This window comes from Equus przewalskii, chromosome 17 (assembly GCF_037783145.1).
Source record: "Equus przewalskii isolate Varuska chromosome 17, EquPr2, whole genome shotgun sequence".
NCBI classification, from domain to species: domain Eukaryota; kingdom Metazoa; phylum Chordata; class Mammalia; order Perissodactyla; family Equidae; genus Equus; species Equus przewalskii.
Window position 1 is genome coordinate 33,009,452 of NC_091847.1, and position 24,896 is coordinate 33,034,347.

General features: G+C 37.9%; 1 protein-coding gene across 2 annotated transcripts in view; it reads left to right on the plus strand.

Moving 5' to 3' along the window:
- Positions 1-919: 919 nt before the first annotated feature.
- TNFAIP6 (TNF alpha induced protein 6) overlaps positions 920-24,896 on the plus strand; it is a 33,252-nt gene continuing 9,275 nt past the window's right edge. The window contains exons 1-3 of one of the 2 annotated variants that reach the window (XM_070579762.1): positions 920-1,269; positions 18,831-18,968; positions 20,578-20,739. In XM_070579762.1, the coding sequence (XP_070435863.1) occupies positions 1,215-1,269; positions 18,831-18,968; positions 20,578-20,739 (355 nt within the window). In that variant the 5' untranslated portion in view covers positions 920-1,214. Of the gene's footprint in view, positions 1,270-14,016; positions 14,371-18,830; positions 18,969-20,577; positions 20,740-24,896 lie in introns of those variants that run through there. The other variant, XM_008536874.2, reaches the window with a different exon arrangement.

A 24,896-nucleotide genomic window follows, 5' to 3' on the forward strand; every position in this document is an offset into this window, starting at 1 on the left:
TTCTGGTGGGAATGAGCTTAGCATGTTCATGTTACAGCAGGGAGGGTGAGGTTGGAGATGTGGACAAGAACCAGAGCATGGGGGTTTAGAAACCAAGATCAGGAGACTGATGTAATTTTTAGTGCCATACGATAACTTAGATTTTTAAGCAAAGGAGTTACAAGTTCTGATTGATGCTTTTAGGAGATCTTTCAAGCTGCTATGCAGAGATTGACTTGTAGGGAGCAAGAGTGAAAGGAGGGAAACTGGCGGCTATTGTAATAGTCCAAGCAAGATAGTATCGTGTTATGGACGAGGGTGGAAGCATAGAGATAACAAGAGGCAGATATAATACAGTATAATGGTATTATATTAGTTAGGGTAACAAGTAAATCCCAATCTCAGTGGCATATCACAGCAGAATTTTGTTTGGTATTCCTGACTGGCGTGCTTCTCTCCATCTGCTCACACAGAGAATGAGATTTCTTCTACCTTTTGACTGCACTCTCCTCTAGGGCCACGAAAGTCCTCCTCATTCGGTCCTCAGGTAGCAAATGAGTGACCACCTGTGAGAGATTTCTGTGAGCCTGGTCTGAAACTGTTATACGTCCAGTGAACCCACAGTCTATTAACTAGAGTTAGTCACATACTGCGTGTACCTAACTGTGAAGGAGGCAGAGAAAGCTGGTCTAGGACTGTGCCCAGGTAGAAGGTGAATCATCTAACAATTTCTACCACCATTTTGTTTTGAGGTAGAGGCCACAGGACATGGAAATAGATTGGATGAAATTGGTGAGAGGAAAAGAGGAATCAAGAATGAGGCCTCAAACTTCTCACCAGCGTTGCTTGGTAACAGTGATGAAAGAAGATCTAGGACATACGCTTGATTATTCTCCTTCCTTTAGCCCCACCTGTTGTACTAAAAGAAGGAATGATGAGTGGGAGGAGACACAAAGATACTGCCCATAGCAACTGAGAAGAACGTAAAGGCAGAGAGGCAGGAAGTTATTTCTAAATGGAAATACACTCTGATGATATAGAGTAGTTCTTTGAAGAAAGGTACACTCACCTGGCTAATTATACCTAGGACTTAATAAGCAGAGCCACCGGTCTCCGTGGCAGCAGGCAGCAGCCACCCATGCCAGCTTATCCGTACTGAAGATGCTAAGACCAAAAATCTTCCTGGTAGATCTTCACTTCATTGCGTCAGAGGATGTGGAAAGATAACAGGCATAATGTCACCTTTAACCCCTGTTCAAAAACTTCCGAGTGAAGAATCAAGCTTACGAGGTAAGTTCCCAGATAGGAAATTGTGAACTTTTTGAGATTATATTTTATTAATCTTTATATTCCCACCTGGTATACAGCATAATGCTTAACGTAAACTATGCCCTCTGTAAACATTTGTGAAAAATTAAATATTTATGAAGAGGCTAAGGTCAAGATTGATTATATATATAACAAGTGCCCTGGAGAATTAGCCAAAAGCAACCATGTATGCCATTTAACCTCAGTACAAATTTATGAACTACAGTTTGGCTTCAGCTTTTATCCCATTATGACTCATCTCATTATTCTTGGAAAGACTGTTAATCCTATCATCCATTTACCCAGTTAGATACAAAATACTCAATTTTCTTAGGGCTTGCAAAATTTTAATATTCTGTTCTAGTCATGTTTTTTCCTTAACTTTTTTTTTGTTAAGGTAACATTGATTTAATGATTTTTTTTGTATTTGTTAAGTCTCATTGTCATGTCAATAAGTTCATGCCTTTAAATATATGTATGTGAATCATAACTTTTTTCATTTGTTACACAAATGGTACATATTTATTGAACAAAAATTTATAAAATACAAAACAAAAAGCAAAAAGAAATTAGAAAGTACCCATAACTCAACCATGCAGAGACTTTTGGCATTTGTATGTATATCCTTCTGGACTTTCCTTTCATAGATATTCGCACATAGCCCTCTTTTATCAAGATAAGATCACTCTGAATATTAATATTAATATTTCTGAACCTACTTTTAAAAAATATTTTAAAAGCATATTTTATGTGAGAATATTTTAAGTTTGTTTTCAACTATATGTGCTTGTTTCTTTGTCCCAGCTTCATAAATCATAATAATTTTTCCTGAAAACACATGTAGGTAACACATTCTGTGGGCCTCAACAACAAAAATAAGTCAAAGTTCAACTAAAAGGATTTCAAGTCAACATAAGTAAGAGCAGATAGCAGGGATTCACAACACAGGTAGAATTTGAACCAGTTTATCTCTAAATTCCCAACACAGAGCTCTGTAGTTCTCTAACTAGAGTAAAGGAAGACAAGAGGTAGGGAGAAGGAGGCAGAGTGAACAAGACTTATCAGAGATATAGGGAACAGTTTGATTGGAGTGATGCATATGAGGGAGTACTGGCAAGTAAATTTAGAAGGCAGATCATAGACAGACTGGGAGCTGTGTGTTGTAAGCGGTGGGGTGGAGGAATGGGAGGATATGAAAAGCATTAATCATTGTCTCCGTCTCCTTGTTCTCCTCTCCTTTCCTTCCCCTTTCTTCTTCTTGTCTTAAGTTTTACATCTGAATGTCTCTAGGCCCCCAACCTTCTGAAGTCATCCTTTGCTTTAATACATTTATAAGCTCACCTCTTCCTATAAATCAGGACCGATTAAGTTATGCTAACTATAATGAACAACCCCAACATCTCAATGAATTAAAACAATAAAAGTTTATATTTTGTTCATGATTCATAAGATCAGGGGTCAATCAGGGATTCAGGTGATGAAGCAGCCACCGTCTCATACATTTCCCTCCACACCAGAGGGAAAGAGAGTTCTGGACCATCAGCAATCAAATGCTCATCTCTGAGATAACACATATAATTTCTGCTCACATCTCGTTGGCCGGAAATAACCACACAATCCCACCAAACCACAGAGAGCCATGAACTACAATCTACTATGCTCCTGGAAGATGGGTAACCAGAAATACTCAGCGGACATGACTAATGACTGTTGCACCATATACCTACAGGAAGTCCAATATCAGTTTCAGATCTTTTTCTGATGTCTATTTCCCCATAAACTTAAAAGCACATTATTCTCTTCAGTGTCATCTTGACTTTCTAAAAGCTTTTTGATATAAAATAATCAAATGTTTCACTTTTCCATATATTTCCCATTGTTCCGTATAGGCTCTGTGGAAGAGGAAGAAATTTTCCTCTACCGTTCTAGGTTCTTCAAGATGGTATAAGAATTAAATTGACATGAGACAGATTAATAAGAGAAAAACAAATTTAATTGTGTACACACAGAAACCTGAAAAACAAAAAGGTAAAATGAGGTATATATGCCATCTTGAGCTAAGGAATGGGTTGCGGGTCTGAGGCTTCAGAAGGGCGGAGGATAACTCATGGGATGATAAGAAGAGCAGATTAGAGGTTTGCAATATATCAAGAGTAGTTAGAAGTTTGCCATACCTATATGATAGGTCATAAAAATTTATTTCTGGTAATAACTCTTGTTATGTGCAAGGCCCCCAATTTAAATTCTTTAAGGGAGAGGTAAAAGTTTCTCTTGAGCCCACAGGGTCTCAATTGCCTTCAGTTCAAAATAATCCACATGCCAAAGTGGCACACCTTGGGGAGGCCTGTTCTGAACCCTTCACTCCCACCTTTGAAACTTCTGGAGAAGTTTCACATTCCAGAAGTTGGGTTGGTAGATTGTTTCTCCTCATTGGATCAGTCTCTTGGTTTAGAGGATAAGTCAGTCCAATCAAACAGTCGTGTCCAATTTCTGGAGGCAGTAATGCAGGTGAGCTCCCAAATTTAGGCATATGGTGCAAGCAATGGGGTATTTCACAAGAGGCATTTCTATGGAAACAAAAGAAAAGCAATGGTTAATGATTGAAGCAGACTATAATTTCAGTTTCTGCATTCTGAAGGCAGCCAGTTGGGGAGGTTTCTAGATGTCTGGCTCTAAGCATTTTCAGATAGAATGAGGGTAGGCAGTGGCAATCTGACAGGTTTTCCTAGTTTGTAGTTTGAATATCTCTGATCATCTTTCTACCTGGTCCATGCAGCAATAGGTATAACGATTGTCCATACATATGCTGTTGTGGTGATTTCTCTGAAATTTATATCAAGTTGTTCAGCTTCAGTTTGCAAAGTTTCAGGAAAAATAGCAGTTTTAGGTCTCAATGATTCCAAGTCAAAAGTTGGGAGAAAATTGGACATGTTAGTTTGGAGAATTGCAGCCAGATATTGGAGGAAACTAGAAGAATTCTGGATCCAGTCCAGTTTACAAGTAGTAAACAAAACCTTAAAAGACAATGAATAGGGTGCCGGCCCCGTGGTCAAGTGGTTAAGTTCACCTGCTCCGCTTTGGTGGCTCACGGTTTTGCCAGTTCAGATCCCAGGTGTGGACATGGCACCACTCATCAAGCCATGCTGAGCAGGCATCTCACATGCCACAATTAGAAGGACCCACAACTAAAAATATGCAACTATGTACCAGGGGGCTTTGAGGAGAAAAAGGAAAAAATTTAAAAATCTTAAAAATAAAAGACAATGACTAGCACTAGGATCTAATATCCACAAAGGTGTATTACAGTTTCTATTAAAACATAATTTTTCTCTCTACAATTACCCCTATTTCTATCAAAAATAATCACAGTAAGACTAATCTGCTTGTAAAATAAGTCTAGTTTTAAGAAACTTGACCTGCTATTTTCATAAGCACAGCAAGAATAGCAATTCATCATATAGGCTCTTTTAAATCTGCTTTGCTAGAACCCTTCACAGGGAATCTCCAGATTAAGGTGTGGTTTTTCGGGGGAGGAAGATCAGCCCTGAGGTCAGGAAACCAAGCCAAGGACTTACCATCAGACTTCCTGCAATACCCATAGATTTGTATTAATTCTTCTCAAGGTTCCCAAAATATCCTGAGATTTCTGCCCCTGCCAAGAAGTGACCTTCCTCACTCACTTGGCAAGGCTGCTGGAAATCCTGTAAGCAAGATACCAAGCCAATATTTCCAAGGGGCTTTATTGGCTTCATAAAATCAATCTTGGTTCCTTAAAGTTGCCTGGTCATATCTGAATCTATGCACATTCTTTCTCAAATATGACATTTCAGTCAAAGCCTTGGTAATGTAATCAATTTCCAGTTGTGTCCTGCTACAAGAGAACAGATTCTTATTGAACTTATGCAAATAACTGTATTGCCATGAAAATAAGAACATTCACTAAATTTCTGAAGGGATCAGATAGAGAGAAAAAGATAAATGTTCCAATTCTTCTTATAAAAGAATAACTTACCAATTGCTGTAGTCATAGATGGCCTAGGAGAAAAATGTCCTAATATCTGGAAAACAAAGGATTAAAAAAAGTAATATTTCAGACAAAAAGTGATAAAAATTATACTCATATTTATCAGTTCATTCAGTCCTCTATAATTAATTCTTATTCTGTTTGAAGCCAGTTTTTCAATTAGTTCTCTTGACTTTGTCTGATGATTGAGGGTAATAGGAACAGTGATAACTCCGTTTGCAAGTTTTCTATTAAAGCTCATATAATTTGCCCAGTGAAGTGGGTGCCTTGATCACTGGAGATTGTGGAAGGTATACCCTAAGTGGGAGATGCATTTTCTAACAGTTTTCTTTGTCACTGTAATGGCATTAGCTTTGTGGCAAGGGAAGGCTTCATTCTATCCAGAAAATATACACACAATAACAGGAACATATTGTTAACCCAGACTGAGTGGCAGTTGAATAAAGTCCAGCTGTAGGTGCTCAAAGGAACCCCAAGGGGAGAATTCTGAGGCTTCTGGGGACAGAAACAGGTTTTCCTGTTGTCAGTGAAGGAACGTAAAAACCAAAAAATGGGGTTTGCCAGGGAGCTAAGAACCAAGCATCCATCTAGTATTTCCTGTAGCCCCGATTGTTTGTTTAGTTTATAGCCATTGTTTACCCATCTTAATTTCTCTGATTCAGGAGCAAACTGTTGTCATGTTGCAAGGACATCAGGATGGCAAAAAGCCTGACAATAAGGGGTCAATCTATTTATTTATTTATTTATTTTTGTAGAAGCAAAATAGACTTCATTCACATGCGTATAACTGTTCCAGATTCTGTCGTTGTGTCCTTTGCATGAAAGTCAGCTAAGGCACTTATCTGATTTTTTGGTTCACTCCTTTTGGTGTGAGCCTCAATTTCGATGACAGACAACATTTTATATTAGGACATTTTAGACTTCCATGAATTTCACATAATTTCTGGAACTCATAACATATACCTATACAGATACAACATAAAGAAGGCTTAATGTTATTTCTTTTTTTTTTTTAAGAAGATTAGCTCTGAGCTAACTACTGCCAGTCCTCCTCTTTTTTGCAGAGGAAGCCTGACCCTGAGCTAACATCTGTGCCCATCTTCCTCTACTTTATATGTGGGATGCCTACCACAGCATGGCGTGCCAAGCGGTGCCATGTCCACACCCAGGATTCAAACCCCGAGCCGCTGAGAAGCAGAACGTGTGCACTTAACCACTGCACCAACAGGCCAGGCCCCCCTGTTATTTCTTATTTGATAATGCTTCCCATGTAATTTAACATATCAAATAAGCCTAATTAGTTTAATGTCTCTCTTTTTATAAGGAGAGAGAACAAGTTTTTTGAGATGTTTCAGGGATCCTCCGAAAAATCCTCAAGTTAGCTAGTGGTCAAAAAAGACTTCATTTAGAATTTGGTTTGGGGAAGTTCATCAAAAACATCAAAAAGGTTTTAAAACACTTGCCTAAATAGGATCACAGATTATTATGAAACATAATATTTAATTACCTATTTAACCAAAGCAAGAAAAAGATTTCAAAGACAAATATAGAATATTACATAGCTTCAAAACCTTAAAGCACAGGAAATAGTTCTGATAAAATATAAAAGGGTAAGGAAAAACCTTTCACAATCTCTTATCAGGAGCAGATCAATATTCCATGAATATTTCATTCTTTTAAGAGATGAAAAGAAACTTAAGTTCCAATTTTATATAGATACATTATTGATATTAAAGGTTATTTTTAAAACTCTTAAAATAATTTAATTTTAGCTGACCTGACCACACAAGGTAAAATTTTTTTCTCTCTCTCTTTATTTTTACTGAAAACGCATATTTTATACTTAAGATGTTTCCCTTATTATTTTAGTGATTTAAATTACTTATATTAACTAGAATTTTTAACCCTCAGAAACCTCAATTTCCAGTAAAAACTAAGAAGTAAGCAACTGAAACTGTCTGCCATATCACCATTCTTTAGATCAGCAAATTTATGAATTCACTTCACAATTTCTAGAAACATATGCTTCTTGATAGTACAATCTTTCAATAAAGCATGCATGTTTACTATCAGACCCAAATTTATCTTTTAGTTTCTCTGTAATAAGAGGTCAAAAGTGGATAAACTTAGACTTGTTTAGCAATTAATGTTTCAATATTTTGTCTTAACTGGAAATTATCTATGACATTTCCTGAATTTCCATCATTTAACATAATTTAGCAAAACTCTAAGGTTTCAAGTTACGAAAAAGATTTTGGAGTTATTTTTCAGTACACCTACCATAACACACAATTATTGTTTAAAAGTTCACCTAAAAATCTCTTTATTTTACTTACATGTATTTAGTTTACTTGTTCCCAATAATTATGTTTAGATTACCTACAAAACTTATTGAGACATTAGACAAAGTTAGCCATTTGGTTTTTTTTGCTGCCACATTTTATAACTGGGATAACATGAATTTGTTTGACTTTTAGTAAACCTGAGTAGAACAAAAATTTATATTTAATGCTGAGTACGCTCAAGACATGCTTACTTTAATTAAACTAACAAACCTAAATTAGCTTTAATACCAAATATTTTCCTAGATCACATGATCTTGAAATTCCTCTGGGTTACTTTCTATTACATATACTCAATTTACATAGTGCTTGTTTGTTTTTAAGCCAATTAAATAGAGGTTTCTATGAATTAAATTTGTTAATAGCATCCAGAGGTAGAACAATATCACACATTTGTAACATACATGTATATAGACACACATACATGAAGACCCCATAGCTACCATTTTAATATTACTGCCATGAATTAGGTACAGTAATACAAAGCTCACTAGTTTTGAAAAAATAGTTGGATCCAAATTGTGTTTCTGGCGGATGGAATAAATTAAGGTTGCCTGCTTAGATGGCCAAAGCTTTTTTTCTTACTAATATTTGTGAAGAAGACACTTAAGGTGCTGGATTTTGGACAAGGGCTCTTCTATAGACTTGTCTCTTTTTTCCTTCAGTCTTGGGAATTGGGAATGGCTTAGATAAGAGTTCCCAGAGAGGGGCGGCTCTGTGGCCGAGTGGTTAAGTTCACGCGCTCTGCTGTGGCGGCCCAGGGTTCGGATCCTGGGCGCGGACATGGCACCACTCGTCAGGCCACGTTGAGGAGGCGTCCCACATCCCACAACTTGAAAGACCTGCAACTAAGATATACAACTATGTACAGGGAGGGTTTGGGGAGATAAAGCAGAAAAAAAAAAAAAAGATTGGCAACAGTTGTTAGCCCAGGTGCCAATCTTTAAAAAAAAAAAAAAAAGAGTTCCCAGAGAGGTTGCAGCTTTTTCAGATAAACCGGGGAGGACTGGGGGATTAGAGAAAGGAAATGGGTGGAAGCTGAACACCTCTAGAGCTGAATTTCCAGTTTTTGCAAAGATTTGAAGGATAAGGACAGTTACTCTCAATTCCTCAGAAACTGGGTTGTAACTTAAATGACATCATAGGTTGATCTACCTGTTCAAGAACATTATCCCTAATTTTCTTCTTTCCCTCTGGGGATATAGATTTATTTTAACTTAGGGAAGAAAGCCTATAAAAAAAAAATTCCTATCAGGTTCTGAATATCAGCTTCCAATTTGACCAAATTTTTTACCAAAGAGCTACTAAAAAAAAAATCCTTCTAAATATCTTGCCAGTTTTTAGCCAGGACAAACAGTAAATATTTCTGACAGGATTGAACAACTCCATGAACTGAAGAGGCATTCTCAAGGATTACTACCTTCCCAAGATCCAGAGTCACTCCCAAAGACAGCCAAAAGAAAGAAGAAACAGCCTGCAGGTGCCAGGCAGACAGAAAGCCAAGCCAAGCCCTTAGGACAGAAAACAAGACAAGAGAAAAGACAATAGCTATGTGGGGGAGAAAAAGGGTCAATAACCAACGGGTCTGGATTTGGAAAGGAAGGCACAATGTGAAATTTTATTTTCCTCTCTTGACTGGGCACTGCATAATGGCCGTTGATCTTTCTATTCCTTTTCTACATTTGGTCGGCTCTTCTGAAAGTGGAGGTAACAAGACTTCACAATTCAAAAGATCTCTTGTTGTCCCAGGACGTGAATCCCTTGGGTGGGTATCTATGATATACCCACAAAAGACATTGCATAGGAAGTCCTGAAGCCAGGAGAGCCTAATTACAGAGTGGAGCAAAGCAAGCCCCACTGCCTGTTCCAGGTGCTGCTGCTGCTAAATTCATTTTCTGGCCTTCAGCATTTATTTGAGTAACCTGTAAATTCTTAGAGATTAGGTTGGAGCGCTGTCTGCAAATCTTGTGCAAAAAAGGAAGCTAAAACAGGCAGATGGGGCCAGATTTTAAGAAGGAGGTTTCACATTGCATTTTTGTTTTAAGCCTAACTTTTTGTTCTTTCATTTGTTAGGGTGTCCCTAGGTCTAGCTGTTACTTTTTTTTTCCTTTTTCTTCTTACATGCTGGACAATTGTATTTCTAATGTCCTGGTTTTTTCAAACGTCTGAAGGCGAATAGAAAGGGATCTCAGTGGACCTTGATTTTTGTTTTAATTTCTGTCCTTCCATCTTACTAAGGAAGTCTTAATGGCCAGCCGTTAAGCCAATATGAGCACACCCTGAAAAAACTTTTTCCAATTTAGAAATGTTTCCAATTTAAAGGATTCATCATCTGGCCATTGATGAGTAGGATCTTAACACTGACTCAAGCCAATAAGCCTTTTTATGGCTTAACCATGGAGGCAGGAGGCATCCCCAAAAGAGAGCACAAAGGATGCAGTCCTCCAAAGACACAAAATGTACACCCAGAGTTAGACCAAGAAACTAAAGACGATAACTATGAGGGGCCCTGTTTTTAAATAGCTGTTCCAAAATACAGGAAGTTGTGTGTTTCCCACGGTTTTGAACAGAATAGGGTGATTTTTCAGATTCCCTAAGCTCGGATCCACAGTCTCCTTGGCCACCTGCCAGACGCATCTACCAGCTGGCAGAGACAAAAGAAAAACAATGACCATCTCTGGGAGGAACAGGATCAACAGAAAAGAAGAGTATTCATCCCAAATCTTTACCAGAGTCGATTTTTTGCCCAAGCAACTAGTTTCACCAACATCTTCTCTTGCTAAGCTCAATTTAGGAAAGAGAGAGTTTCTCACTACTTTCACTTCCAATAAACCCTGTAGCAGGCAGAGATCTGGGATTCTGACAGGGCCAGACACTTACCTTCTGCCGGTCCTTGTCAGATGTGCCAGGATCTCTGAGCTGCAGCAACCTTGGAGGGAGCAGGGTTCAGCCAGGGAAATTTACCCTGCCAACTATGCCAACTGTGGGGGAAGAAGAAATTTTCCTCTACCCTTCTAGTTTCTTCTGGCTGGTCTAAGAATTAAATTGACATGAGACAGATTAATAGGAGAAAGTCAAATTTAATTGTGTGGGTATGGAAAGCTCTCATATGTGTGGTGTCTCTGACCCACTTATGTATGTGAGGTTCCTATAATCTGTCTCATGTTAATTTAATTATTAGACCAGCTGGAAGAAGCTAGAAGTGTAGTGGAAAATTTCTTCCTCCCCAACAGCTTCATCCTGCTCACTGGCTCTGTAAAAGTTTGCAGCATTGCACTTGAAGAATCTTAAGTATTTTAATAAATTTAAAAAATTCATTTAATAATGAATGAATAGAATGACACATATTTCATTTCTTTACACTTTTTCTATGCTATGCATTAGAATTTCTCTTCAATTGTTTTAAATTATGCTCAGGGGGAACGAGCTTACTTTTCCTTATTCCCGTCACAGTCTATATGGAGATCTTAGGGTAGGTGGGACATTCCGGTATTTTAATTTTATGGCCTTACTGGCAGTGTTCTTAAAAATGTCCTCTAACATATTTTGTAACATATTGTAACATATTCTGTAAATCTAACTATTTTGTAATTCACTGAACTCCACCCTTTTGTTTTCCCCTCTTGCTTTTTCCTTCTCTTTCCAAGATTACAAAATATAATCAATAAATGATACAATGTTCCAGTTTTCATGCTGTGTGCCCCCAAATTGCATTTCCCCACAATGTCTTGCTATTCAAATCCAGTCTTTTAAAATTATAATCAGATGTGTGATCTCTGAGAACTTCCCTCTCTTCCTCTTTCTCCCCTCTGTCCATGTCCACTTGATATTTCTCCATATCTTTTCCCTGTTAGCTGAGACTGAGCATATCAGACAAGATAGGGCACAATCAGGGTGGTATGGCCATGGACAAGACTGAGCATACCGAAATGATTTAAAATGCCTCCTCTTGTCCTCTGACAGATGTTTGAAACGCTACTTTGGAGTCTAATTTTTTAGTTTAAAGTCTGTGTAATAGTGACATCACCTAAACCACTGTACCAGCTTAGATTTTAAGTTTGTTCACTGCAGTCTTAGTCCAAATCAGATGTAGAGTTCTCTCCATCGTGTCTTTAGGTATGTAGTAGCTACTTAGGCTTGTGGGCATTGAAATGTTGTGGAAAAGCAACCGAAAGGGAAGCTGCCTCTGACGAAAAACAGTCTTACTGGGTTTTCAGCCAGTGGCTGGCAGGTGCAAAAGGGGCCACTGATCAAGAGATGGGGGGGTTGGGGGGTGGGCTGCATTCATCCCTGAAGGCAAAGCATTTGACTGGTAAAGTCTTCTGAGCCCTTAAAAGGAAATGTTATCAATGTATCTTCTCTCAGCTTCTCAGACACATCCTGGGTAGTGTGTACTGGGAGCTGGGCAGAGAGTGCCTACCTATGTTAGACAACTTCCCAGATAAGTTCATAGGCAACACCCCCATCCATGCTCCTCTCTTCTCCCTCTTGTCCTTCCCTGGATTCCCATCCACACTTCATCTTTTCCATATAAAAATTTCACTCCTTTTTCCTTCCACAATAGAATTAAACAGCCACTCAAAACCAGAACCTACAACATTAGGCACTGTTTTCTATTTGCTTGATGATAGGGAGGACAGGGTTTCCCAACATTGTACAGAAGTGAGGGGAAATATTTGTACTCTGCATAGAGAGTTGGAAGGGGGAAAAAGGAATCCTCCACCCTAGATTGGGTTAATCCATCAAAGCAATCATTAAATTTTCATGTTAAATTAAGTTGAACATTCATACCCTGCTACACTTGGAGCTTCGTTAAAATAGAAAAGGACAAAGAAGGGTATCTGTTAGTTATTTGACCTAAGTAAAGATTAATTTCCAATCCTTTCTTTAGAGTAATTTTTGATAAATGAAGACTAGGGAGAGCTGGATACTTCAGAGAGATGCAAGAAAGGCATGGCCAGAGAATGTGACCAGGCAAAATAATGGGGAAGGCTGTGATGGTTTTGCTGGAGCCTTGTGCAAGTAAAGTTATATTTACTTCCTAAACCACAAACTTAAAATACTCATACAATTCCACTTTCCAGAGAAACATCATAGTTTGTTCCTGGAACTATCTATTCATCCTATTCTCACTGACCATGCCTGTCTTCTCCATAGTCACACCCACCTGGTCTAGACTATATTCTATTTTGCACCAAACTTAAACTCTCTGACCCTATCAGTGAACTAGGATGCAATTCCCTCATCTGTCCTTTGCCATGGGCCCAAAATAGAGATTTTGACCCCTGATACCTTTGTGTATACTTCAATGAGGGTCAGTAAATTCCATACCCTCAACCTACCTCTCCACAACTGCTCTTTCGAGCAGAGATGAGACCAGGGCAAGCCTTCGATGACCAGTGCAAAGATGCCTAAGGGATTTAAGGCTGACTTCAGACCAGAGCATGTCCAAAAAGCTGGCTTTTTCAACGGATTCCAATATCACTGGAGGGACTAAGAAAACATGAGAAAAATGAACATAATGGAAGCAAATGGAAAGCAGTTTGGCAGCAAGAGTAGAGACGCTAAGTAGCAAAGAATGACCTATAAAAGAAGAGAAGCAAAAGCTGCCAAAAGATGGCTGCCAATCATCAGGAAAGGTCACTAGCATCAGAGCACTACGGATATTACCAGACATGTTACCCAAGGACCCTACACAAAAGGAGAGGAAAGTTTGGGATATTTTAAGACGTGGAAACCTTACTATGATAATTATTACCTATTATTTTGATTATCTTTAAAATTAGAGCCATTTGGGGATGCCAGGGCCATATTTTTATTAACTTTGTGACTACCCATCCACCTTTGTCCCAAAACCTCAAGGATTTGTGGCCTGGGGACATTTGTGTTATAATAAGATATCCCAAACCTGCTGGAATGTCCTAAGGCTCTGAAACTGAACTCCTTTTCTGGGAGCTAACGTATTTACCTGCTAACCACAATAAGCCAAAGACTGCCAACAGACTCCACCGAAGGACAAAAGCAGACAGAGGGTAAAGAAATCCTACATCACTGGAGACAGTTTAGGATTTTGGCAAACTGTGCACACATTTTGCTTTAAATTCTCTATACAAGCTTGGCAAGTTTTAGGGAAAACTAAAGTAACATTACCAGGGTCAAGTTCAAGATTAATGCTTAACCCTAAACCCCATACTCCTTAATTGACTTTCTGAAAATAAAACATTCAGCGGTTTCTCTAAAAATTCCTACTGAAGCTTTTTCTAAAAAAAAATTGGGGCTGAATCTGCACCAAGTTACACGAACTTCCTAATAGAAAAGTGTCTGTGACAGACAGAATAAACGAACTCTGTTCCAAATAAGTGAAGTTTAGAATGTAGATGGTCATTCTATATCCTTAGTCTTGGGTGCCAATGCAAATGAGTCAGAGGCTTTGCTCCAGACACTGAGTTAATTGTGTAACTCCACAGCGGAAAATGCCATTGGAGAGTACTTGCTGACCTCACAGTTGAAAAAAACCATTTAAAAGATGTGGAAACCAGATGTTTCAGTCACATTTCAGCCTCTGCTCTGAGAATTTATCCTGAGCAGCCCCTAACAGGCTGTTACTTCTCTACAACTGAGCTATGATCATCTTAATTTACGTACTTGTCTTGCTGTGGGAAGAGGCTCACGGATGGGGATTCAAGAATGGAATTTTTCATAACTCCATATGGCTTGGTAAGAAACTTCACTCCTGAGCTTCTTGTGGGGAATGCCATTTCTTTAAATTCGTGGAGAAGTGCATCAAAGCAATAAATTTTTCTGTTCTGTTCCAGGCTGACGTTTTAAAAAAAACGTGCTTAGGAAAGATAGCTATTGGAATGTATATTCCACTTTCTAAAAAGTGTTCCTGACTTCTAAAATTGGAAAATAGCTTTTTATAAAGTGAACTGTTCTGTAGAAAATAGAGGTTAATATTTATATTCCGTATGAAAATATATTTTAAAGTTTTCAAAGCAGATGTGGTATAGTGGGGAGTGTTTCTTTAGCAAAATAAAAACACCAATATATTACTTTGTTTTTATTCTAATGCACTTGCAGTCAGATTTCATAACAGGTAATCATAACAGAATCACAACAGGTAAGTTGGAATATACAATAATTTTATAATCATTGCTCCATGTACCCTGACCTGTAGCATATTATCTTGCTTTTTCCAAACATCCTTTGACTAGTTTGACAAAACCAGCTTGTAATACAGAAAAAAATGAGAAAGGCTTATATTTCTGAATGCATTCTTACCACTTTGATTCCTTTTGTTCGAGCCATCCGTATAAATACTTTTCTACCCCTTTTGTTAGACAAGGAAAGTTTCTTTTGTCATTTTGTTTTGTTAGATGTAAGGAATGACATAGGCCTAACAGTGAATATAAACAATAGACGAAAAAAGGCAAGTACAGAAAACCCAAAATACCCCGTATAGTAAACGATGCTTTAATTGTCATGATACAGATTAATATTGCTTTATGTCCGTTCTTGTGTTTGATAGTGAAAAAGTTTTCACTATTGCTGGAGAAGAAAATTGACAGATTGTTGTATAAAACAAAGAGAAAGCAAAATTAACCTAGATCTTGGTTTTATGCTTGCCAAGCAGCACACAGTTGTAGAATATTTTCTCTTTCAGCATATTTCTCTCTAGTCATAACTGCAGCCACGCGGATTTCATTAAAAAGCTGGATTTGCAATGCACAGCCTTGCTGCCTCTTTTTTCAACTTGAGCCAGTGAACTAGTTTCATGCTGAACAGCGAGATCCATTTGGCCAAGATGGGGTCTGGGATCTACTAGAGGAATAAGCAAGTCTCTTTGTTTATTTTCATTGCACACTATCAAACTTAGGAAAAATACACCTATTTGTCAGAAATGAAAAAATCATCATAAAGCTAGTAAGAATTAAACCCATATGGATAAACTTGGAAACGCTCGAATGATCAAGTAATTTGGAGGTATTGTTGTTGAAGTAAGGTTGAATATTACAAAATATAAACCTGGACAATAGAAGTTCTGTCCTAGAGGTAGAGAGGAGCAAACCCAAATGTTTGTTAATAGTATGCTGCAAATCTGAGGCCTGGGGTAATTGCAAAGAGCTACAATCTGGGACAAATTATTGACCAGTCAGCCCAGCACAAATTGTTTACAGTTGGTTAAGTCCATATAGTATTAGAAACTATTTAGGAAGGAAGGAGAGTTGGATGAGAAGGCAGGAATCTGCTAGCAACTGTCAAGAACAAGCACTTTAAACTCTTGTCTCAGTTTCACACCAGTAAAATGAGAAGGTTGGAGGGGACCCCTAAGGTTTGTTTTTAACTCTGGGATCCTCTAATTCCTTAAATAGTAATTTTTTTAAAAAATGCACTTAAGGACAAGAGATTTCAACTAGTTTACATTGACGATGAAAATTAAAGATGCACAGACAAGCAATTCTTTTTAGCCATTGTACTGAATCTGAAAAAGAGAAAAGGGAAAAGTCACATGATTGTGAGCTCCTACTTGGATCCAAAAGCTATGCTTACAGGTGTTAATGACTTATTTATTCCAAAAAGAGTTATTATTATTCCTATTTGATAGATGAGGAAACTAAGACTCAGGCAGTAATTTATGCAAGGTCACACAACTCGTCCACAGTAGAACCAGGAGTAGAAACGACAGCCATCACGCTACTGTCACCACTTGCTAAAAGGGGAAAGAAAGATCGGTTAAATAGATTTTCAGTTTCAGTGAATGGCTATTAACTAGAAAAATGAATATTATTTCTTCTGGATGGCAAAGCTTTTAAAAATAAAGCATTGTCTAACAGACCACTTTAGTAGTTTAAAATTCTGAGTTGAGGAATACTTTAGTACATATGCCAAGAGTTCTCAACTTGTTCATAAGGCAAGATACTGGGAAGTTAGGTGCTCTTTCAGGAACAATGTGGAATGTTAATATTATTTAATAAATTAAAAATTATAGCATAGACATTTCTGCTATTTAAGTTACTATCTTATTACTAAAGTTTCCACAGGTACAAAGAGTTTAAGAAAAATTACTGGGAAGAAAACAAAATTATTTTTTAAAAATTTGTATCTTAATTTATTTTATTCCTGCAAATATTTGTTAAAAGATAAGCTGAGGCATAGTAAAAAGTTTTAAGAGTTTATTTGAGCAAAAACTAATTCAAATCAGGCAGCATCCAATCTAGCAGATAGAAAGGAGCTTGGAGGAACTGTACGAAAGGAAAGACTTTCATAGGCGGAAGGAAGCAGGAACAAGGAAGGTATCCTAGACGAAAAAGTGGGTTGGTTATTGCATGGTTACTTTCCTTCAGAGGGTGGCAGGGATCTCTCAGGCTGATTACCTAACTAGTGCTGATCAGATGATTTCTACTGACTGGTTCAAGATTCCATTTCTGGGACAGTCAAGGCTGTAATTACATTAAGTCTCGGCTTGGTGGGGCTTAGCATGAGCGACTCCATTTGTGGCCTGTTTTCGTGTTTTTAACAAGAATCTCTTTTACAAAATATACGTAAGTTGAACATGTCTCCCTTCTCTCCTAAAAGCCTTAGTCCTCCTGTGCTTCAAAATAGAGGTACTTACATTGCCCACTAGTGTCCAATTGCTGGAGAACAGGACTGGATCCACAGCACCAAGAAAAGTACCTCATGGTATAGCCACAAAACAATCAAATTAGAAACTAGTTGGAGTTTAGTTAATGAAGCTTTACCATATGCAGGACACTTGGGCAGCAGGTGACTTTCAAAGGGGAAAACGACTTTGATGTTCCTTGTGTTCTCTCACCTGGAAGAATCAAATTGACTAAGGGCCTCAATGTATAAGTGATAGGCCTTCTTACCATATAATGTGTAAGAGTAGGACCCCTTGGAGTTCAGAAAAAGAGAGAAAATGCCAAGCAACATCTCCTATTGAGCTGTGGCAGAGTCAACTTCAGCTTGGGGAGAAGAGCAAGGAATGGTATTTCTTTCTTTTCTTTTTTTTTGAGGAAGATTAGCCCTGAGCTAACTACTGCCAGTCCTCCTCTTTTTGCTGAGGAAGCCTGGCCCTGAGCTAACATCTGTGCCCATCTTCCTCTACTTTATATGTGGGACACCTACCACAGCATGGTGTGCCAAGCTGTGGCATGTCCGCACCTGGGATCGGAACCAGCGAACCCCAGGCTGCTGAGAAGCAGAACATGCTAACTTAACCACTGCGCCCCCGGCCCAGCCCCAGGAAGGATATTTCTAATACTGCTGGATTCATGTCTTGCTGCATGCCAAGGAATATGTGTTCTCATTGAAATGGTCTTGATGGTGGTAGATTGCACAGGTCAGGGTACAAAGGCTTAACCGCGATCTGACAATCTACATAGAACTATTAGAACTATGTTATAATTATAGCTCTGGGAATCTTATCACATTGTTTCCATGGCAATATGCACTCCAAACTCAAAACACTCCACTTAAACAGTCATCTGTTCGGAGACAACTCATGTATGACTTAACACTACCTCAAATACGTGAACTAAAAAAGACAAAACAGACAAAGAAATTAGAAACTCGTAGTTAGGTGTGCCCAAGTTTTTTCTCTACTGTGTTTGAATCTATTTTTCTTTTCTTTAATGCAATATTTGTTTGCTTGGATTCCTTCAAACTTTTCCTCAGTTTTTGATTTGTTTACTAAATTCTCAAACACATTGCTTTAGTCACTTCCCTCGTGGATATTTTGGGTTATTTTTTTCCACCATGTGATCCTACATAACGGATCAATTTTCATTGGCTTTCTTTTGCTTCACCTCCTTTTTCTCCTATTGCTTACCTTTCCAAGTTTTTATGTGACTTAAAACCCAAAAAAGGTCAAAACTTAGTCATCTTTGGACAGTGTAGAAATACAATGTTGTATTAAAACTTTCAGGCTATCAGTTCAGAAACATAATTTAGCCTCAAGTTTCTGCCTATTCCCCCAAATTCCCCTAAAATTTCCCTCATTCATATTTTTCTCCAAAGTTTTCTAACAATGAAAACTTAGCCACCCAAGGCAGCTGACCCAGGGAACCCTTTGGCAGGAACACTAGCTGATGCAATCTTCCAGCTGAGGCCACAAAATTTCCCTTATTCCACAAAAATGGATAATAGTGCATTTATGACATTTTGTGAATTCACAGAACAAGCAGCAGGAGTATACCACAGAGAAGCACGGTCTGGAAAATACAAGCTCACCTACGCAGAAGCGAAGGCGGTGTGTGAATACGAAGGTGGCCATCTCGCCACCTATAAGCAGCTAGAAGCAGCCAGAAAAATTGGTAACTGATTTGACAATGATTTTTTTTCTTTTTCACCTTTGGGGGAAAACAATTCCACCTTTCCTGTAACCCCTTAATAGGACTTCTCTCTCTACCCCTACTCATAGTTCTATGAGTCTTTATGACCTCTCTGCCCTCCAGCTTATCCCATTTTCTCTGCCTGGAGATGGTGGAAAGTTCCTAGGACTAGCAAATTATTTGGAGTCACAACCCATTGTGAGCTAATAAATAAAAGTCAAAAGAAAATGAAGACATCATTTAAATTCCTCATTAATTTTAATACCACTGCTATTCATTTTTAATATTGTTCTATCTCTTCTTAACTTCTGGGTATGGGTTTTCTCAGCTGTTAAATGATCTTACTATGTTGACTCTTACAGGAAAATTTTACTTGGTAGGAGAAATACTGAATTTAGCGGCATTTTTCCAATTATTTCTTTTTTCACATTTAGTGAGAGAACATATTTGTACTCTAGGATCAAAAGCTATGAGGAGGGGCAGCCCGGGGCGAGTGGTTAAGTTCGAGTGCTCAGCTTCGCTGGCCCAGGGTTTCACAGGTTTGAATCCTGGGCACGGACATGGCACTGCTCATCAGGCCATGCTGAGGCTGCATCCCACATGCCACAACTAGAAGGACCCACAGTTGAAAAATCTACCACTATGTACGGGGGGATTGGGGGAGAAAAAGAAAAAAAAAAACTATGAGGAAAAGGAGGGTAAGCAAGTTGTAAGACAGCAGGGGAAAGAAACTGGGAAGATGATGTCAGGAGACCTGGTGAAAAACCTAGCAACTAACTAGTGCTATTTGCTCTCTCCTGGACTTTCAGGAGAATCCAAAAGGCCATCTTCATTTGGAAGGTTCTTCCTCATTGAAGATACCCCTTTGCTGATAAGAAAATACTTGGCAAATTATTGTATATATTACCCGAGATAAAAATAAGAGTGTTCTCTGAAATGCACCAAAGTCTCCCCAGATGACTGCGCAGTCTATAAGCTGAGGTGATGCAGTAACTGGAATGACAGATACAATGGCCAGAGCCATTAGCGGCCATCTTGGACTTCTAGTAAAATCATTCTTGAATAACATCAGCAAATATTAAAACAGCCTCCAAAATTGAGCAAGGAAAACAGGGCTGACACTTTGTTTGAAATTTCTAAGTGCTTTTGTCCCTAATCAAATTTTTAAAAATATTAGCAACATCTTAATTGATCCTGAAATAGAAATGAATTAAATTATCATTTGAATTCTTCTCTCAGGATTCATAGTAATTTTAGGAATTATCTCATGGCACTAGATAGGTCATTTGCAAAAAGAAGCTAGATCTGAACTTGGATTGTTTTCATATCCATGGCATTAAGATTTCTAGTCTGTCTGCATCTTTTTTTTTTCAAGTAAGATGTCGTTTTCTAGTAAAAGTCAGATGTCAGATTCAATATGTGTTCAAACTTTATTTTATTTTTAAGAAAACAGTTTTTTCCCTTTTGCATGAACTGGATATGGGCAGTCAAGAAACTGTCACTGTTGGAAGGGTCCATCATTGTTAAGATGAACTTTGTTCGGCTGAGGGAGCTTACCAGTTAAGCCCATAACCCTTTTATTCTCTTGCAGGATTTCACGTCTGTGCTGCTGGGTGGATGGCCAAGGGTAGAGTTGGATACCCCATTGTGAAGCCAGGGCCCAACTGTGGATTTGGAAAAACTGGTATTATTGATTACGGAATCCGTCTCAACAGGAGTGAAAGATGGGATGCCTACTGCTACAACCCACATGGTTTGTTAAAAATAATAATTTTATACTTTGCAAAAACAGTCACATGTTACTAAGAAGTTGTTAAAGAGAAATAGCTTCTTCTTCCAGAGACAAATCAATTTAGTAATGATAATATTAATAACTACCATTCACAGAGTCATTATGCTCTACCAGGCACTGACTGACGTTCCTTCATCTACAGTCACTTAATATTCACAACAACTCTGCAAGGAGCTATTGTTATACTTATCTTAGAAATTAAGAAACTAAAAGTTTAAGAGCTCAAGTAACTTACCCAAAATCAGACAGCCAATAATTAGTAGCCAGGTAGGATTGTGAATTCAGGTCTGTTCTGCGCCGCGGAACTTCCCGACCACAAAGGGGAAAAAAGCAGGTTATAAACTTGTCACAGTTAAGTAGCTAAAACAATAAACTGATACTACCAAATGTTAACTGTTCAAAATTATCCCTTTGATAGAATGGGGAAAAGGAGACAGAATAAACTAACTCTTGCCCTAATTTCTTATTGCGCATAAATTCTTAAACTTCCAAACTAAACAACTCTCTCTGTGGCTTAACAATTATATACTGGATATACTAGTTATTACATAGTATATTTTTATTCATATTCTTTTTCCGGGGTTCACTGTAGCTAGGAAAACATTAAACAGAAAATTAACTCATTATAATTATTATAAAGAGTTATTCTTTGTTCATGTTCTTGGAGAAAAAATAGACTGTTCTTTTTGGATGTATTTCCCCAGAATATTAAAAAGTGTTACAAAGTCTCTCCCACATTTATGATCATAAACATTCTCAGGTGGTGTCCCATTTGGATCTACCTTATAAGGAAGTCCATAACACAATAGAAGTGTTATAGTGAAGTTCTAGCATACTATTATAGAATTTGTTATTTAATGATTTAACCACTGGAGAACAGTTTCTCATGTTTGTAACATATATCTCAAAATAATGTGTATTTCAACTAGAAAAGAATTTTTCCTAGACCTATCACTTATTCTCACTTGAGAAAAAAATACTTATTGCATTTATATAAGACTATAACTTTCAAACCACTTTGACATACTTTAAGCCTATACTATAATCTATTTAGTCCTATATTTAGTCATTGTTTAGTCATATATTTTATTTTCCTCCCTCTCTGCCTTTTCTTCAACATATTTATTCAGGCACCTCTCTTTTTACTCTCAAGAATAACTTTTATTTCCAAATATATTCTCTGATTCTTCATTTGCTTGGTAAACCTTATGATCTCTGAGCATCTGTTCATTTGCATAGGGGAGTCTAGGGGAGATGAAGTACTCCCCTAGATGTACTATTGTAAACGTTCTTACATTATTTTATTGCCTTTTATAAGAATGCCACCATAACACAAATTTTTATAAGCTGCTTTTGTTTCTTGTAGAGTTCAGATACATTTTACTCTGGCAATACGTGTACGGAATCCCGGGAAGCATGTTCTTACTCAATTCTCAGCTTGCTCTTAGATGCAATGACATGTCGCTTGTTGAGGATGTGGTTAACCTGAACAGGACTGGGGACTGCCGAACTAGCATTGGGAGTTTATTGAAAAACTATTGGAATGAAAAAATCATACCAGTATCAGAAAAGTTAAGCAATGATTATTCATTAATCAAGGTCACCATGTTAGAGTTGATTGAATTAAGAAAGAATAGTTTAGGGGCTGGCCCCGTGGCCGAGTGGTTAAGTTTGCACGCTCCTCTGCAGGCAGCCCAGTGTTTCATTGGTTCGAATCCTGGGCGCGGACATGGCACTGCTCATCAAACCACGCTGAGGCAGCGTCCCACATGCCACAACTAGAAGGACCAACAACGAAGAATACACAACTATGTACCAGGGGGCTTTGGGGAGAAAAAGGAAAAAAATAAAATCTTTGGGAAAAAAAAAAAAGAAAGAATAGTTTAGAACTAAACTTGTTTATCAAGTTCTAAATGTGTGACATGATGTTGACTGCCTTTTATATAAATACTTTTTAATCAATTAACAGTCCACAGGGACCCAGCCAGCGTTGAGAATCTGTCATTTTCTAAATAAGCAAGAGATGAGGCAATAACTATACGTAACATAAAATCTAGAGCTGAATAGATATAGCTAGATTACCAAAATAGTTCAAAATTTGAATTTTTTTCCTAATCTAATGATACATACAACAAAGATAGGATGCTATGGGACACAGCAAGTCACTCCAAAAGCTGGCACTGTACATGCTTATGTACACATATAAATTATGTATTATATAATATTTAATAATGCAATAAGATACAATATACAATAATAAAATAAGCTTACATTTTGCATAATATCCTTAAGTTATCCTCTATATTTTATCTTAAGAATAATTCTGTGAGGGAGGGAATAGGAGAGGCGTGATTATATTTATTTTACTGTAGGGGAGGAAGAAATTTTCCTCTACTCTTCTAGGTTCATCTAGATTGCCTAAGAATTAAATTGACCCGAGAGAGACTTACAGGAGAAAAACCAAATTTAATAACATGTATACACAGGAGAGACCCAGGAAAACTGAGTAACTCACCCAAATGACCAAAGCTCTCACCTTAAACACCATTTCAACTAAAGATAAAAGAGGCTGTTGGGAGTTGGGAGTGTCAGTTATGGGAGATTACCAGGAAAAGCACGGTAAACAAGGATAAGGTGGCTACGCAGATTTAAGTTGTTGCTTTCTCTATTGATAAGAGTTTCTAGAAATTCAGATAGCCTCCTCTTTCTGGTTCAGCTAGAGAGACACCCTTACAAATGGAGATTTCCTTTACAAATGTCTTTACAAAGGGTAACTTCTATTTGGTTTTCAGAGCTACTCCCATGCCTGCTATTTCTTAAAAAATAACCAGCCTAAAATAATCCTTATGCCAAAGAGATATGTTTTGGGTGGCAAATTCTGCTCACCTACAGTCCCGCCTCTGAAACTTCCCCAGGAAGTTTGACAGTCCAGAAGCTAAGTTGATGCATTGCTCCATATCTCATTGAACCAGTCACTCAGTCCTGAGAATAGGTCAGTTCAGTTAAACAGTTGTGTCTCATTTTAGGAGGTGGTGAGGCAGCTGGACTCCCAAAGTTAGATCCATACTGTGAGAGAAACCAGATATTTAATGAGACATTTCCATGGGAATAAAATAAAAACAAAGGTTAATGATTGAGCAAATTATAAACCAGTTTCTGAGTTCTGAGTCTAGCCATTTGAGAACACTACTAGATATCAGAGTCAAAGCATCTTTTGCAGTTTGAAATATCTCTGATGATGTCATTGAGCATGCAGGCAAATTCTCTAAGTGGCTTTCATAGCATCAGGCACACAGATTGTTCAAATATGGATTATTGTGGTGACCTCTCCTAAGTCTATATCACGTCATTTACATTCAGCTTGCAGGACTTTAGGAGAAAGGGCAAGTTTGGTTCTCAAGGATTCCAAGTCAAACATGGGAGAAAATTGGAAACATTAGTGTGTAGAGTTGTAGCCAAATATTTGAGAAAACTAGAAGAATTCAGGATCCAGCCCAGCATACAAGTGAAAAACAAAACCTCAAAAGGCAAATGAACAGCTCCAGAATCTAATATCCATAAGTGTATTATATTTTCTACTGAAACTAATTTTTCTCTCTAAAATCACCCTTAATTTTACAAAAAATAGACAAATCAAGACTAATTTGTTGCACAAATCAAGACTAATTTGTTGCAAAATAAGTTTAGTTTCAGTAAACTTGGCCGGATTATTTACATAAGTGCAGCAAGAATGGCAATTGATCATATAGACTCTTTTAAATCTGCTTTGCTGGAACTTTTCATAAGGAATCTCCAGAGGGAACTTTTTTTCCCCCCTAAAGATTGGCGCCTGGGCTAACAACTGTTGCCAATCTTTGGTTTTTGTTTTTTTTTCTACTTTATCTCCCCAAACCCCCCCTGTACAGAGTTGTATATCTTAGTTGCCGGTCCTTCTAGTTGTGGTATGTGGGACGCCGCCTCAACGTGGCCTGATGAATGGTGCCATGTCCATGCCCAGGATCCAAACACTGGGCCGGCTCAGTGGAGCGCACAAACTTAACCACTTGGCCACAGAGCCGGCCCCAGATGGAACTTTTACTAGCCTCTTGAGGCTAAGAAGCCATGCCAAGGAGTTGCCA